This window comes from Rhopalosiphum padi, chromosome 1 (genome assembly GCF_020882245.1).
Source record: "Rhopalosiphum padi isolate XX-2018 chromosome 1, ASM2088224v1, whole genome shotgun sequence".
NCBI lineage: Eukaryota > Metazoa > Arthropoda > Insecta > Hemiptera > Aphididae > Rhopalosiphum > Rhopalosiphum padi.
Genome location: NC_083597.1, coordinates 65,032,443 through 65,050,483, shown reverse-complemented (window position 1 = coordinate 65,050,483; position 18,041 = coordinate 65,032,443). Strand labels below are relative to the sequence as shown.

Here is an 18,041-nt window from a genome sequence, read left to right as displayed (position 1 = left end):
TAAAAAAATCAAAATATGTACATAAATATGTACTTAATTTTATTAAAATATGTAAAAAAAAAATAAAAATATGTATATCGAAAAAATGTATTAGTAGGTACTAAAAATTACAAAAAAAAAATATTTTATACATAAAAGTATTACAAACGATGTAGGTATATAAAACTATTATTCCGGAACAAAGCAGTGAGAAACAACATATTGTTGAAGGTTTGAAAATGAAAAATTTCTACGGTTTGGTCGGAGAATACTCTTGTATTGACTAAAAGACCGTTCTACGTCAACAGATGTGATAGGGGCGTAATTCATGTTCACTATATCAGAAGGAGTGAATTCAATGTCGAGAGATCCTTGTTGATTTTTACCAATTAAAATATCTCTGATGATTTTAATAGTTTGAAATCCAGAATTTTTTTCAATGATATTTGCAAATTTGTTTTTGACTATTTCTCCCATGTGTCCTTGACTTTTTCTAATTTATCTGCAGATTTTTCTACAATGCTAATGCTTTCTATCAAAGACATGTTTTTAGTTTCCAATTGTTTAATTGTCTGAATCAAAAAACAAAAATTTGCAGAAATGTATGTCAAGTTGTTTTTTAAATTGATATCTTGCATCAGTGAATTGGCTTTTTCAATAGCTGCGGCCGATTCAGTATCGAAATTTGAAATAACATTTTTTATTTTGTCAAAATGATCGCAATAGTATTGGACGGCTTCAAGCCACGTACCCCATCTTGTTATAATAGGTTCAGGAGGTAAATTAAGATCTGGATACAATTTCTTTTAAATTTTGAAACACGACTTGGCGCTTTTAAGAATATTTTTTTAATGGTCGCTATTAATTGATCAACCTCGGAATAATTACATCTTATTGTTTCTGAGACACGATGAAAGCCATGTACTAAACATGTCAAATGAACCAGTTTAGGGAAAAAATGCTGTCAAAATACTACCGGCTTTAACCATATAAGGTGCAGCATCGGTCAAAAATAAAAATACGTTTTCATATTTTACACCATTTGGCCATAATAAGTTCATAGAATCATTAAATAATTTAGCAATAGTTTTATTATTGCATTTTTCTAATTGCACACAATTTAAAAGAAATGATTTAGTAGGCTCAGAACATAGTTTGCCGATGATTACATTACCAACATACCTGCCCACTGCATCTGTTGATTTCATCAATTGAAACCCATATTGGTCCATCTTGAATACACTGTCTAATTGATTGTAATGTTTCCTCGTAAATTATATTAACATAATTCTTTCGGATGGTGCTTTCATCTGGAATTTGTTGTCCGGTATATTTCTTTAAAAATCAGTAAATTCTCGATTTTTTAGTTTGAAAATAGGAATATCCGCGCGAATCAACATACGACACAAATCCGTATTAAAAGCTGACAAATTATTGGAAGACGTAGATGGCTCTGAATTCAAGAAATTTTGTTGAAATTTTTTTTTTACGATCTCTATTTTGTTGGTGCTTAGATGTAGATATATGTTGAGTAACTGAAAAACGCTGATTTATTGATACTGCCTTTTCACAGCATGAACAGAATAAGATTTCTCCATCACTTTTAAATGTCTCGTTAGGAAACTCTTTTAAATAAAAATTCGCTTTTGATTTCGATTTCACAACTTTTGGCATTTTAAAATTATAAACTAGACGTCGACTAGTACACGAAATTACGTTTTAAATGTGTAGAAAACTACGAATGATACTAAAGACGATTGTCGAGTACCTACATACTCGACAGTGTAGATACCATTTCCTTATTTTATATTTATATCGTCAGGCATTAACAAGAGGTACTGAACAGTTCTAATCTATATAGTGGCATGCCACGTGCCGGAAATAAGTACGTAAATGCCATTTAGATAACGATAATATTTGGTGGTCGTCAAAAATTACTAATCTTGTTAATTTAGACGAAACAGATAATGTTTAAAGTCGTCAAAAACTGAAAATCACTAAAATAAGTACTAAAATATGTATTTATTTACCAAATATGTAAAAATATGTATTTATACCAAAATATGTAAAAATATGTAAAATAAAATTGGGCTTATTTTAATAAGAATGATCTGAATCGTGCATATTTTTTATCAGATTAAAAATATCTCATTCCAATAAAAATATGTATTTACAATAAAATCCGTTCCCTAATGATCATCTGTATATACGGCGGCGGCTGTCGGTAACGACAGGCCACGGCAGCGGTCGACAACTAACGACCAATCACAGCGCTCCTGACTTTTGCCAGGGGAGTCGGACGATTGCCGGCGGCTCAGTTGCGTGCGCAAAAGTGGGCAAGGTTATTCTGAATAGAGTATAGTTAGTGACTGATAACTGACCGACGTGCCGTATGCTGCCCACTTGCATGGAATCTATTCTAGAAATAAATAACTGTGCATCAAATGAATTACAAAATAGTAAACTTTTACTTCCTTCTGCTATTCAACTAATAAATGTAACCAAACAAAATTTGTTAAATATGCGTTCAAATGGAGTTTGGGAACAACTTGAACAAAAATTGTAGCTGTTGCCCTAGTCAAACAAAAACTGAAATGACGCCACTATGTGAATATATAATTTGAGCTCTTTCATAGAATATTTAGGTATTATTGTTTCTTACTTTTACAATCTTGGTTTTTGAAATCTGAATTTTCAACAGATATAAATTCAATTCCTAAAGTTAAAACATTTCATTTATTAATAATAAGATTCCAATTTATCATTTAAACATATTTTATATTAATTTTGATATTAATTAATTATTAATATAATTTTTTATAAATTATAAACTTATTAATTTAGGAATTTTATTAAATTTGGAAATTTTGTTTAACTTTTTTCTAGATTTATTCAGTTTTTTTATTCTAATTAGATAAAAATCTGGCATAAAAAAAGACCATGAAATTTAAATCTTGTTTTGTTAAAAAAAGTTATGTTGAGGACAAAAATCTATATTGTAATTATAAAAATGTAATTTGAATATAAAATTTCAATAGAATAAAAGTTAGTAGCAATTTTTCTAAAGTAGCTTGAAGTTACTAAGAGAAAATTAGGGGGTGAGGGTGGGTCAACTTCACGGACGTCACAATACGACGTATAACAGAGATTCGAGTGCTAGGGGTCAACTGACGCTGATTTTTGTTGGGGGGGGGGGGCTAAACTTTAACTACGAATTCCAAATTTGGGGTTACGAATTATTACGAATTGATTACTAATTTGTGAAACCATTTTTAACCCGAAATTTTACTTAGTTGTGTCAGGGTCAGTGACCTATTTTTTGTATTTGTTAAAATTACCAAAATAAAGTTTTATATTATACATATTGTTGTTGTTATATTTATTGATTTGATGGAACGATTTATAACGTTTATTATTTAAAAAATCATTACCCTGCACATTATATATTAATCATATTCTATCTAAATACTATTTAGAATAAACAAATAATAAGCAAGAAAAAATAATAAAATTAATTGCTTCGTTTTGATTTAAAAGGTTTTCGAATTCATTCATATGTGCTAGTTTGGAATATGAATCGTCATTAAGAATTGCATTCTAAATAACATTATTTAAGCACCTAAAAAAAATTTGTGGAAATGTTTCATCGGATTAATGGATTCTATTCCAATTTTATAAAAATAATAAAATATATTCGAGTAATCATTTTTGTTTGCAATTCAAAGAATAATTATCCAAGTGAAATTCCTTCGAGACATTCTTAGTTGAAACATATGCCAATAACTAAGATTATAACGCTAACTTTTAACATTGTAAATTGCAATTTATAGTCAATAATACCTTGGTAACAATACTTATATTTTAATTATAAGTTTATTGTACATTAAGTTAATTTAAACTTATTTTGAATCAATAAATCATAATACTTACTAGTAAAAGCTGGGTATAAAAATAAACAAAATAACATTTTCATAAATCATTAATTATTTTTTTTTAAATATATTGTTATGCATTAAAATTGTCAATTGAATTGTATAAAAAATGGTTTAAACAAATAAATACTTTTCTATATATTATAAGTGTTTACACTTAAATAAAATCATTCAATATACATGTATGGTGATATTTACTATAGTAAAATTCTTCGGCTAGTTTTTCAGGAGAGATTTGACCTAAAAAAATATTAACTTTGTTTATCCATTTCGTAATTGAATTCATCACCACAGAACATATCTATTTTAAGAGGAATGGGCTTAATAAATCCGAGATGTCTATTTGTGCTGAGTCATACATTAATAGGTGGTGGTTGTGGGGCTTATCGTTCCACATATAAAACGATAAAGACTTTGGATAAACAAACATAACTCGAAATGCGGAGCTTACGGATTTAAGTATATACATATATATACTGTAATCTGGCAAGGGTGATCGATGTATATGATTGGAACACTAACGTATCCTATCATATTTTACCTAGAGCGATAAAGATACATAGAACAGTAGTTAAAATAGAGAATATAGTATAAAGTCATAATGATGAGTGACAACTGTATTTATAAATGGTGAACAAAATCATGAAAGTAAGGTAGGCTTTATCATAAATGACAATGTTTAACTTAATATTGTCAAGTTTTAACCAATAACAGAATTTAATATTAATAACACACGAATTTAAAGGAATATGATGTATAAAAGATATATTGGAAATAATAGTTTGCACAGCGAATCCAATTTGAGAATTAAATTTTAATTCTTAAATATAATATAGATATATTTAATTTTATATTAATTTATAGTTTTAACTGAAATTTGACTAAATATTGATAACTTTGATTTTTAGTTTTAATGTTGTTAACTAATAATGATTTTCAATATTAATTTATAAATAGAAACATGTTATGAATTCATTAATCTTTCATTTATCTATTATTAATATTAATTAAAGAATAGTTTAATTTTCGGTTTAGCCGTTCAAACACTTCAACCTTGTTTTTTTTTTAGTTATGTATTTAATGATTATAATGAATTTAATACCCATACACTAGCATAACTTTTATATACACAGATTTTACCAAAGCATTTAATGGAGTTCATCATACACTCCTATTGGGAGATAAGTTAAATTCTTGATTTGGTGTATTTATATTGTCATCGTTTGGCTCATATCTTCATTAGCATAGACATATAATTGTTGTTCGTAGTCTTGTTTTTCTTTTATCATTGATTTTATTTGTGATGTTCCCCACGGAGGATATTTCTCTTAACATTACATTTTTTTTTTAAATACAAAATCTATACCCATGTAGCACAATAAGTATATTCGGTAAAGGAATTTATTTAATTATTAATCACGTTGTGACAATAATAAATACATATTTACAGAAAGCTTTCATCTGAGGATTCACCCATTAATAATACGAACTATTAACAATATAAAAAAAAAAAAACATTTTACAATTATTTATTAAATTTGATTTTATTACAAGGCATTTTAAATTCGTTGGAGGCTTAAGAAAATATGGCTGAATTAGATCTTAAACATTCAAATTTTCATTCTAAATTACTCACTTTGTTGTTCTAGCTGAGCTACCCTTTTTAAGACCTCTAGCTCTTCATTTTCTAGTATTTTTCCTGAAAACAATTATTACTATTGTTCATATTCAATTAATTTAATCATCTTAAATTAGCTAATATTTTAAAAGCTTCAGTGTAGAGGATATCACTTGTGATTATTTTTAGAATATTAGTATAACCCCCCCAAAAACGAAACCCACCTTGTCATGGAGGGAAGCCCACTAATTTGGTTCACACTAGAAGATTCCACACCAGAAGGAAAACTATAAACCCAGTGACAATATGGTAACATTGTGAGGTGGCTCAAAATAAAACGATTTTACTACTTATGACTAACGTTGGATGACTCGCTACCTTTTAAAAAGAAGCGTCGATCTAAGTCATTGATATAATATTCTCTGACTCTGGGTCTACGAAATTGTAGACTATGAGATCATAGACGCCTAATTTGGTAACGATAACAACTACATCACATTTAACCTCATATCTACTGGAAAAAGCAGTAACTACAAAAATTAAATTTTTGGGAAATTGAACTTTTGTGGTTTTTTTTTTAATTAATTGAAAATTTTAAGTACACTTTTGGACTGAAATAGACGGAAATGTGTGCTGGAATTTCAAAAATGTGATTTTTTTTGTGATTAATAAATTATTTTTGACAATTTTCACATAACATTACAGTTACTGCGTTTCTCTTTAGCAAATACTCACATTATATCATATAGTATTACAATGTATAAAATGCAGTATTACCAATATCATAAACACTGTTAGTAGACAATGCAGTAACTACAACAGTAATCAATTTACACAAATAAAAAAGATACTTCTTAATCTTATAATTTTACTAAGCAATACTTTAGGCAGTTTGGTCTCAAAATTGTTCATAGGAACTGTGGACAGTGGACATCAGTAAATTAATATTGTTCTAAATAAAAGTTAAGTATTATTTAAAAAAAATTACAAGTCACGACATAACAAGGGCGTACTTGAGTTGTGACCACGGGAGGAGGGATTCGTTTTTCTTCTTTACAAACTAAAAATAATTTACAGTTCATTACCTAAATAACATTATTAACTTAACCCTGCGTATGTCGCGCGGATTACTATTGTAATCCATTATAAAATAATATAAAATTCAACTACCGCAATAATATAATGACAAGTCATCATTAGATAGACAAAAATAAGTTACGTCAATTGCGCGGTAAATGATAATAATAAAGTTGTAGACGTTTCAGTGTTACTTGAAGAAAATTTTATTTTAATACTAATAATTCATAAAAGAAAACAAATTAAACAAACTAATCTTTTTGTATTTTTACAGCCAAAAGGTTCGCAGACTAATATAGGTCTATATAATACACACACACACACACTCAAAAAACTAAGCTATAATATGCGGTTTGGATTGTTATGTAACAAATATTATAATATAACAGAAAATACAGTAAAAACATTTAATATATTGATCCTATAACGGTAAACGTAGTAACTACAATGCACATACTGCTTTTAATTGTAGGAATTGTTAATTAATTAATTTTACTCTATTACTCGATTTCTGTAAATGTATTGTACTTACGACTTTTTTTAATTGAATTTTAAGCAACTAAGTCGCCGTAATTTGTTACCATAAAAGGCGTTATGATAATTATAATACTACTGATCACTGTTGTTTTTGAAATATAAAAATACTATATATTTAAGAAATATTTATTAATTGTTGTGATTTTATCCCACAATTAGGTTATAAAAGCACAAACAGTGTCCGCAGTTAGTAGAGAACCTTTTATTTGGTTGATCGCAACTAGTACGTAATTTTTGGTTTAGACCGCAACTAGTAAACACCGGTATTGTAATACTCATGGAACACTCTTGAACACACAGTTTTTGATTGTAATATTGTAATCCACTCCGTATGCCAGTGAAAGCGTTTGTCGGCAAACGAAACATCTCCCGGAGCGGCGTTCAGGATTTATTATTTATTTAGAATATCCGACTACAGGCTGCCTCCTAACGTACAATTCAGTCTTTCGACGATATGATTCAGAACTTATTATGCTGAAACCGACCGACTAATCCCTCCTTAGATAAACAATGTCCAGTAGAACGAGAACACAGGCAAGCGGATGGTGTGCGACTTCGGGTCGGGAATAGACTGCCGGACTATTCTTATATTATTATTAATTGTATTAATTTTTATTTTGTAATATGATGCGACAAAACCTATAACCAAACGATGTTTCATTTTTATATTTTATATATATTTCATACATTTTAATAAAATAATAAAATAGTAAATCAATAGAATAAAATCATAGAAATAAAATTGTATTTTCTTTGAGTGTATAATAACTGAATGTATTATGCTTTTGCAGAATTTGTATACATCAATAACCGATAGAAACAGAAGTATTATTGCTTACAAGAGCCAACACAATAAAAAAACCCAAATCAGAATAGGCCACAGGCATTTAACTCGCTCCTTTCTTACCTTCAAAAAACCTGCTTTAACATACGAGACATGTAAAGAAAACATTTCAATCGATCGCATTGTTATCAAATGCCAACAATACGTTGAAACGCGAACAATTTTCACCAACTCAATCTCAATTCAACTAGTACTCTGCAAAGAAAATACTGAACCAATTTACCAATTTCACCATAACATAAATTTAAGTCATAAACTTGAAATATTTGTGAATAATATGTTTTGGTAATTCTGAATTTTTTTCTTCTGTTCTAAGTGTAGAATATAGTTGAAATCTAGCTGGTGTAGGATACAAGTGCCCACTTTTTCAGTTAGTTAATCAGCTAACGGTTGTGATCCGGTAAAGCTTTTATAAGTGCTTACCTGAAAGACGATAATCATTTAACTCATTACGTTTTTAAAGTTGCTCATGCTTCCGCCACTTATAATTTATCTTTTGTAAAATTATTTATAAACTTACGTTTAAGTGCAGTACTTAATTCAACACTTTCTATATCTGTAACATAAAAAAACAATTTTTTTTTTTTTAGTGCTTATTGAATTGTTATTGTTAATTATATGAATATTTTATAATTATTTTAATATTATTAAAGAGGGCCCCGAATCAAAACTTTTAGTCTTTTTTTATTAAATATTTTTGCGCCGCCAGCACTTACGTTAGCAGTTTACTGAACGACTCGCGAATGTGTGGGAGCAAATGACAATGATCCAAAACATAGTATATAATAAATAATTGATACGTAAAACACAAACTATATATAATAATGAGACAACGCTGAAGACGTCTCTTCAGACAATTGCCATAATAATAATCCTATCAACAATATAACATCAAATTCTTATATTATTCTAATATAGGTATAACAATTATTAAATCATTTAAATGCTTTTAATTATAATATTATAGTATTATATTATAATTGTTATTTGTTTGTTGCGTCTATTGTATTATTTATAAATGATAACGTAGAATTTATTTTATTTGATTCAAAGATAAATTAGAATTAGCGCAATTTATGATAGTATAGTAAAGTTGTCCAACAGTAAATGAAAAGAAATACCTTGAAGTGAATCTTACTTTACTTGTTCTACCAGTATTCATATACATAATAAATTAATAACAATTAAAAAATCTTTTCTCCTACAATTAATTTGATACAATTTTAAATTTCGAAAACAATTTTATAATTTAATCAGTTATACTTCGTAATTGAATATAATAAATATACAAAAAAAAATAACAAATAAACTGAGTGATTTAGATTATTTGTAAATGTTGGAATTATCTTGTGATGATATTACAAAAAATCACGATCGAAAACTATTTTTAAATCCCCAAAAAAGTCAAAAATTTGTATAATCAATTCCAAATATCATATTTTAGTCACTCAAAATGGTTTGGATGATTCATAATTTACTGTTTTTTACCATACATATAATATAATATTTAATATACTACAATATAGATTGAAAATTATATAAGTAATGATAAAAAATATTTTGATTGAATTAAATACTTACCTATAGAAATTATTTTTCGTTTCACAATTCCTAAAAATTGTAAATGATATACTTAATCGATATAGTACTAATTATGTATACATCAATTATGCAATATTATAAACATTAAAAACTACTATAAATTCATATAAAATCATTGTTGGTGCGTTTGCCTGGATTTCATTCATTTTAGAAAAAACTTATCGATTATAATTTATAAGTATGCTGGACGAAGGGTGAAAGATCTCTTATTGTTAGTTAAATATGTGGGCAATATTGGTTATATTATGGATAATTACATTGATAATCTAATGATAAAAAAAAATACAGATGACAATACTTAGAAATTTTACATTTGTTCTTATAAAGGATAATAAAAACACATCGTATTCATATATGAAAATAATGGATTTCTTCAGTGCTTACACCTAATGAGATATTCTCAGTTTTTCACCATTTACGACAATAATATTTTTTACTTTTTAGTTTTTATGTGGTAAAATTTATTATTGTAATCGTAGTAGGAATACGGAATTATATTATTTTTAGTACATCTTTGTAATATAGTGTTATATTATTTATAGCCGTTTACTGTAATTTACTACATTTTACACAATATACAGGTACGCGGGACGATAATGTTTTTTTTACAATTCAAAGAACGCGTGTTCGAAGCGAATGCGTTGACATCGTCTGACATAATATAACATTTAACATATAACCCACGTTTTGCAGATTATACTTTTTGTTTATATCTTTAATAATAAGATTATATAAGTATATCTGTTTCTATATATAAATATTAAATTAGAGAAGCATAATTTTGAGTTGCAATCATCATATCATCTAAATATACTAATAGGTTACCTCGGCGGATTAATTCATGAAAAACAAATTGAATAAACCGACTAAATACTCTCGGTGAGTTAGTTAACCCAAACGGCATTCTTACGTATTCATATTGCCCTAATGGTGTTACAAAAGACGTATACGGAATGGATTTTTCACACATACGGACATGATGAAATCCATTCAACATAACATTTTAATATAAAATTAAAAATATTTCCACTATTGAATGTAAATTTTAAATTGTATTTCTAAATTATTTTATTTTATTTCTCAATTATATTATATTAAGACAAACAGACAATCACTGATGTATTTCAATAAATAAAAATTTTTTTTGTAACTATGTTTTCGAGTTTATTTTATAACAATTTATTTAAATACATATTTTTGCATATTTTGGTTAATAAAATCGTTTATTCCATACAAATCCTAGCCCTGATTATTATTATTATTATTTATTTATTTTAACATTGTTAACTACCTGTGTTTTGTAATAACCAATTATTTCTAACATTTCATGTCTCAACATTTTTTTTTACCTGAAATAGCATAAACTGTCCACCATGTAAATTTTATAACTTTCTGAAATAGTACAAACTATATACGGTTTTCATTTTTTTCGGATGACCGTACAAAGTGTCCTAATACAACCGCTGAAGAACATAAGTGCCTTAATTCGGTGCGCCAATCAACATTGGTTATGATCCAGTTGAGCTTTCAATTTAGCCTACCAGGAAGACTATAATCAAAGCAGATATACGGTGAACATATAAGTCAGTGGCGTAGCCAGGATTTTATTTCGGGGAGGGCTGATCAATTTTTGTAAAGTAAGATTTAAGATTTTTGTAGCGATTATTTTCATAGACCATTAAAAATTAAAATATATTTTTAATTTTCTTGATATTTCAGGGGGGGCTACAGCCCCCTCAGCCCTCCCCCTGGCTACGCCACTGATATAAGTATTTGATTTTTCGGGTGTATTTGCGCCAGCCATTTCCATCTGTTTTTAGTAAAATTATTTATTAACTTACTTATATCTGTTTTACTTAATTGTATTTTACTGCATGGATTTTTTTGTACTATAACATAAGAAAATAAATTTTTTTTAGTGCTTATTGATTTATTGTTATTTATTATATCAGGGATGGGCAACTCAAAGTTAATAGAGGTCCAATTTTTAGAAAATTAAAATCTAGCGGGCCAGAGCATGGAAAGCAAAAAAAAAAGATCATTCAAAATATACATTTTAAATAGCATTTATTTTGTTTATTCTGTAATAATACAAAAAGGGTTATTAAAAATAATCAAATTAAATATAAATAGATATATGCTTAGTGTGAGTTTTGAGCATGTGCGGCTTCTAATGACAACGTGAAGTCGACTTCTATGATTTGATTTAATATGTTTCATGTTTGAAAATGTACATTCACAAATGTAAGTAGTTCCAAACATTGATAACATTTTTAATGCAAACTCTCGTAAAAGTGGATATTTTAGAATAGGTAATTTTTTCCAAAAGCTTATGTCAATCTCTTTTGTAGATAATTATAATAATGGATCTGTTTGCAAATCACATAATTCTAATTGAAGTTCAGCATCTTGTTTTTCTATTTCAACTGCCATTGAATTATTAAACAAATTTATTTGAGGGCGCATAAGTTCAACTTCTTCAAATCGTCTTTCGAATTCTACAGTTAATTCGTCCAAGCGGGTAATGCAATGTTCAAAATTAAATTCGTCGTTCAATTCTATTTTTATAATTTCACAACACGGAAAATGTATTAGTTTTTTATTCAACGACTAAATTTTTAAAAACTACCAATTTTTTTCTGAATCCATCTAAAAATCCAATAATTTGAGATAATTTGTTTTTTTTTTACCTTGAAGTTGAACATTTAATTTATTTAAATGTTGAGAAATATCAGTTAAAAATGGCAATGAACATAAAAATTGTTTATCAACCATTCGGTAAGTAGTGTCAGTTTTAATATTCGTTTTAAGAAACTCAAGTATTTCTTTTCTCAAAACAAAAAAACGTTCGAGACACTTATCTACCACGACTTAACCAGCGTACATCCGTGTGTAGTAGTAAATCACCATACTCACAATCAAGTTCCTCCAAATATGTAATAAAATTACGGTTGCCTCCTCTAATGAGATTAGTAATTTTAAATACAGTATTCATAACTCCGTCAAGCTTCATTATTTTTCCACACAACGCTAACACAATGTATAGCAGGAACATTAACGTTAGATTTGCGTAATAATCCAACAAAACCAATATTTCTGCCAACTATGGCTTTAGCACCATCTGTCACAATCGATGACATTTTTTTGAATCCACCAAATGGTTCAATTACGTTTTTTACTGCATTAAATATATCACTTCCTTTGGTAGTTCCATGCAAGGAACATAATTCTAATAGCTCTTCATACACTTCAAACTGTGGGCATATAACTCTAACAAATATTAAAAGTTGACTCACATCTGAAACATTTGTGCTTTCGTCCAATGCAATCGAAAAATATGCACAATCCGTCATAATAGTTTGCAATGTCTTACGAATGGCAATATCAGTATCAGCTATACAACGTGTCACTGTGCGTCTTGAAAGTGATATTTTTTCAAATTCACTGGCTATTTTGTTTTCGTTAATTGATTTAGCCATTTTTACTGCACAGTTTTTAACAAATTCGCAATCACTCAACGATTTTTTAGATTTTGCTATTTCGTTAGAAATTATATATGAAGCCAATAAACTTGATTGTTGTGAAGTTGTTGCTTTTGTCATCACATTTTGTTGTGATTGAAGTTTTCTTTTGAGATAAATTACAATACTCTCTCTTGCATCACCAATGTATTTTTCATATTTGGACAAATGATTTGTCATGTAATGTCTTTTTAAATTATATTCTTTTAAGACCGCAATAACGCTTACACAAACTAGACATTGAGGTTTTTTTTGTTTGTTAATAATAAATAAATAGTCATTGTCCCATGAGGTGTTAAAAGTTCTATTTTCATCATCAATTTTACGCTTTTTTGCGGACATTATTAGGCACTACAAAAACACGAAGATAATAAATTCAACGACAGCACGACACGAATGATACGAAGAAACTGATATAATTAAATAGGTCGGTACAAACAGCTATGATTAAAAGCTATACGTATACATACGTGTGTGTATATACTATAACTATATTATGACATTTATACATTTAACGATGTTCATTACCAGATACCAATTATACGATAAGATAGACTAAGATAGAGTATAGAGTATAGAGTTTATACATTATAGATTATAAAGTATAGAAGATAAACTTTACAATTGTATGATACAATTTGAAAATGTAGTGCGGGCCAAATAAAAAAGGCATGCGGGCCGTCAGTTGCCTATCCCTGTATTTTATGATTATTTTATAATTTTTTTATTATTACCAAAAAAAAGCCCCAGATCGAAACTTTTAGTTTTTTGTATAAAATATATAATATTAAAAAAGACGAATAATATAATATTAATATTATTATTTATTTATTTACGGGTAAAAAACCTAATTACATAAAAATTATAATTTAGTACATATAAAATAATACTATATTTGATAAATAAACATTTGAAAAAAAATAAAATAATAAAATTAATGAATAACTAAGATAATTAATAATCTAATAATACAAAAACAGAAAAATAGTAAAAATAACATTGAAAAAATCTTATAAAATTATTTTCTTACAAAACTATTGAAAAAATCGACAGAATATGGATTTAAACTAAAAAAATTAATTTGTTCATCATTAGCGATAGCCATCATTCTATTTATAGGAGCGGGTAATGCATAATTAGTTTTGTGGTTATTTAGATAGAAAGTAGTTACGATTGATGATCTAGTTCTAAACTGAGGAACAGAAAAATTAAAAAAACTTAATAGCTAGCTCAGGACAGAAGAAATAACCATTTAGTAGTTTGAACAAAAATATTATATCATTCACTTTTCTTCTGTTAGATAAGCTCTGGATGTTAAATGTATTTAACAATGGTTGATAAGATGAATGAGGTACACGTATAATATTACATTTATAAGACATGAAACGGAGAAATCGATTTTGGACATTCTCAATGCATTGAATTTGCGTATTTAAATAAGGAGACCAAAATATTGAATTATATTCAAGCTTTGATCTGACTAAGGACATAAATAGAATTTTTAATGTGTTATGGTTTTTGAAGTCTTTACAGTTTCTTGTAATGAAGCCTAATATCGAGGAAGATTTACTGATAATATGATGAATGTGGTGATTAAAGTTTAGATCAGACTCAAATATGACACCAAGATCACAAAATTCATTTGCACGTAGTAAATGGTGATTTCGTAAACTATAAGTATGAAGAATTGAGTTACGAGACCGTGTGAAGGACATAACTTTGCATTTTTTGAAGTTTAAAGGTAATTTATTAATATCACACCAATTAGCTAAAAAACTTAAATCATCTTGTAATAAAGATATATCATTACTGTTTTTTATAAGACGAAACAATTTCATATCGTCGGCGAATAGTAATTTTCTAGAATTAATCAAATTTAAATCATTTATAAATAACAGAAATAGAATTGGCGCAAGGTGGGAACCTTGAGGAACACCAGATAATACAGTGAAAGGAATCGATTTAAAGTTTTTACACTTGACTATTTGTTTCCTATCAGAAATATAAGAGTAAATCCAAGAAAGAAAGGGGTCGTTAATACCAATACCACGGAGTTTAGAGATAAGAATTGAATGATCGACTTTATCAAATGCTTTAGAGAAATCTGTAAAAATAACATCAACTTGAAAACCATGAGAGAATGCATAAAGTATAAATTTCTGAAAAATTTACTGATTAGTGACTGTTGATCTATCTTTAATAAAACCATGTTGATCCAAACTTATTAAAGGTAAGAGAAGTGGTGTAATTTTTTTTGAAATAATTGACTCATAAATCTTAGGTATAATTGAAATTAATGAGATAGGCCTATAATTTATTATATTAGTAACATCATGGCCATTGAAGATAGGTGTAATAAAACATAATTTCAGGTGGATGGAAAACAACCCGTTGATAATGATAAGTTATATAGATATAATAAAGGGACAGTCAATACAAATTTACAATTTAAAAAGAAAATACTCGGAATCATATCAATGCTAGGATTTGATTTTGAAGTCAACGTATCTAACTCCTGGAGAACATCAGTAAGATTTAAAACACACGAAAATAAATTAAGATTGGAGTAATTGGTGATACAATCAGAATATGTGTGATTGATTAACAGTGGTGTAATTGAGTAGATATAAATACTAGAAAAATGCTTAGAAAAACAGTCAACTATTTCATCACCTCCATTAATAGACTGATTTAAATAAGACATTGAAGTAGGAAAAGACTGAGAGGAGCGTTTAGATTTAATAAATCGCCAAAATTTTTTGGGACAAGATAATAAAGAATTTTCAGTTACTGAAATGTATTTATTATAATCAATTTTAGACTGAGCCCTACACTTAGATCTAAGTTCAGATAATATATTATAATTTGATTGTGTGGGAGATGTTTTATATAATTTATGTGCTATTTTTTTTTAAAAAACTAAGTCCCTCAGTACGAACTAAACCAGGTCGGATATTTAGAAGCGAAAAGTTTTTTTTAAGACAATTATCATCAATTATTCTAAAAATAATTTTATAAAAAGTATCAACTGCATTGTTTATGCACAACTTATCAAAAACTTGAGACCAATCAATAATCGCTAATGATGAACGTATAACATTATAATTACAGTTAAAAAAATCATATACAATTTCATTATAACTTAATGATTCTAAATTTACATTGGTTGGGAATGTGATAGTTAATGCACGGTGATACATATAATCAATCGGTAACAAAGGAAATTACTCATTAAGAACAACTAAATTATGAGCGTCAGATAAAACTAAATCAAGTATTGAATCTGACTGATTTTTAACAAGATTGAACTGATTTAAATTAAGGTAAGAGAAATTAGCCGGGTTATTAGCAATTAAATTGTTAAACTAAGAAACATTAGGGACAATTTTATTGTTAGATAACGACCAGTGAATACCCGGTAGATTATAGTCATCCAATAAAATAACATTTGGATAATGTGAAAGAATTAACAAATTGCTTACAGTATCAGTATGGTCATTATAAATATCAACACTGGAAATAGGAGGTATATATACCGATCCAATTAATAGAGTGAATGAATCATAGAAAGTTTGATAAATAATTACTCGATATTGTTGTCTTGAAGTGGAATACGATTACATTGAAGGCGATTATTGACCGCGATTAACACACCACCTCCTCTGATAATGCTTCCCATGACGCTATCACGGTCACAACGAAAAACTGTGTATTTTGGCATAAGACCAAGTTCAATGTCATTGACCTCATTATGTAGCCAGGTTTCTGTTAGTATAATTATGTCAAAGTCTACCAGAGCAATATTTCTATTAAAAATATCCAGTTTAGTATTTATGCCACGAATATTTTGATAGTACAACTTGAGATTATGGGAACTAGGTCTTAGTTTCGGCAGTTTATTGAAATGAACGGAATGTTATTATTGTATTGATAAATATATCATTCTCTCCAGCTGCTTTTCTGGTGTTAAGCTCATCTAACACAATTTTGAAATATTTACGTTGACATAAAGATCGATCTGTAGATATACTGATGTGTTTTAAGTTTTCATATTGACGTAACTTAAATTTGTTTTTTTAAAACGTTAAAAATTTCATGTTGATTTTGTAGTGTAACACGGATAGGCCGAACATTATTAGAAATCTTACCAAGACGAAGAACATTTAACGGAACAGTGGTAACACCAATTTGACGGAATATCTCAGAAACTACTTGAATTTCATTTAGAGAATCAGTTTTATTTTCATGAACGTTAAATAAAATAAAATTACGGCTTCTAGCTTGACGGTCTATAATTTCAGAGAGGATTTCTTCATAATTGACTGATGGTGGAATAGAGTTACGTGCTTCAAGTACGAATATGATATCTTATTTTTAAAATATTATTCTAATAATAATTATTTAACAACTATTAACTCCTTATAATAGTATTCTATTATTATTGTTCTTTGCATCTATCATTGTTCTGACAAACAGCACTTTGAGTAGTGATAGCATAAGGGAGAGATAACCGCGGTACAACGGCCCGAGCGTTCCAGTACATTCGCTACCATTGTTACCTCTCGCGCGCACTCTTACCGTCGGCAGTTTGTTAACGTATTCTAATTTTTGGTTTTACTACACGTTTCGGGTATGCTGTGCATCGTTACCTTCACCATCACCGTCACCATCACTATCATCATCAACACTATATCACGTCCACCGGAACATGATCTTTATTATTATTTATATTTACTTGTTATTATTAAATTATTAATTATGATAATGGTAAGTTCCCATTGCCGGCCGGCCTATTTGTGCTCCGATATTATTATAGTTTATGCTGTAATAGTAGGACGTCACCCAGTGCAAAGAAAAGCAATTTCGCGTGTTATTATTTTCTACCCAGTTTTTCAAGTTTACAGTCGATAATACCGCAGCAGCAATCATAT

General features: G+C 28.1%; 2 protein-coding genes and 1 pseudogene across 2 annotated transcripts in view; all 3 read right to left on the bottom strand.

Moving 5' to 3' along the window:
• The window catches only part of LOC132918031 (uncharacterized), a 225,907-nt gene that overhangs the window by 180,369 nt on the left and 27,497 nt on the right, over window positions 1-18,041 (bottom strand). The gene's annotated exons all lie outside the window — the stretch shown is intronic.
• On the bottom strand, window positions 14,129-15,091 carry LOC132929565 (uncharacterized). The gene is given in 2 exon segments (XM_060995044.1): window positions 14,129-14,338; window positions 14,340-15,091. Coding segments are annotated over 2 exon segments (819 nt in total). The 5' UTR covers window positions 14,949-15,091.
• On the bottom strand, window positions 16,698-17,653 carry LOC132918523 (uncharacterized; annotated as a pseudogene).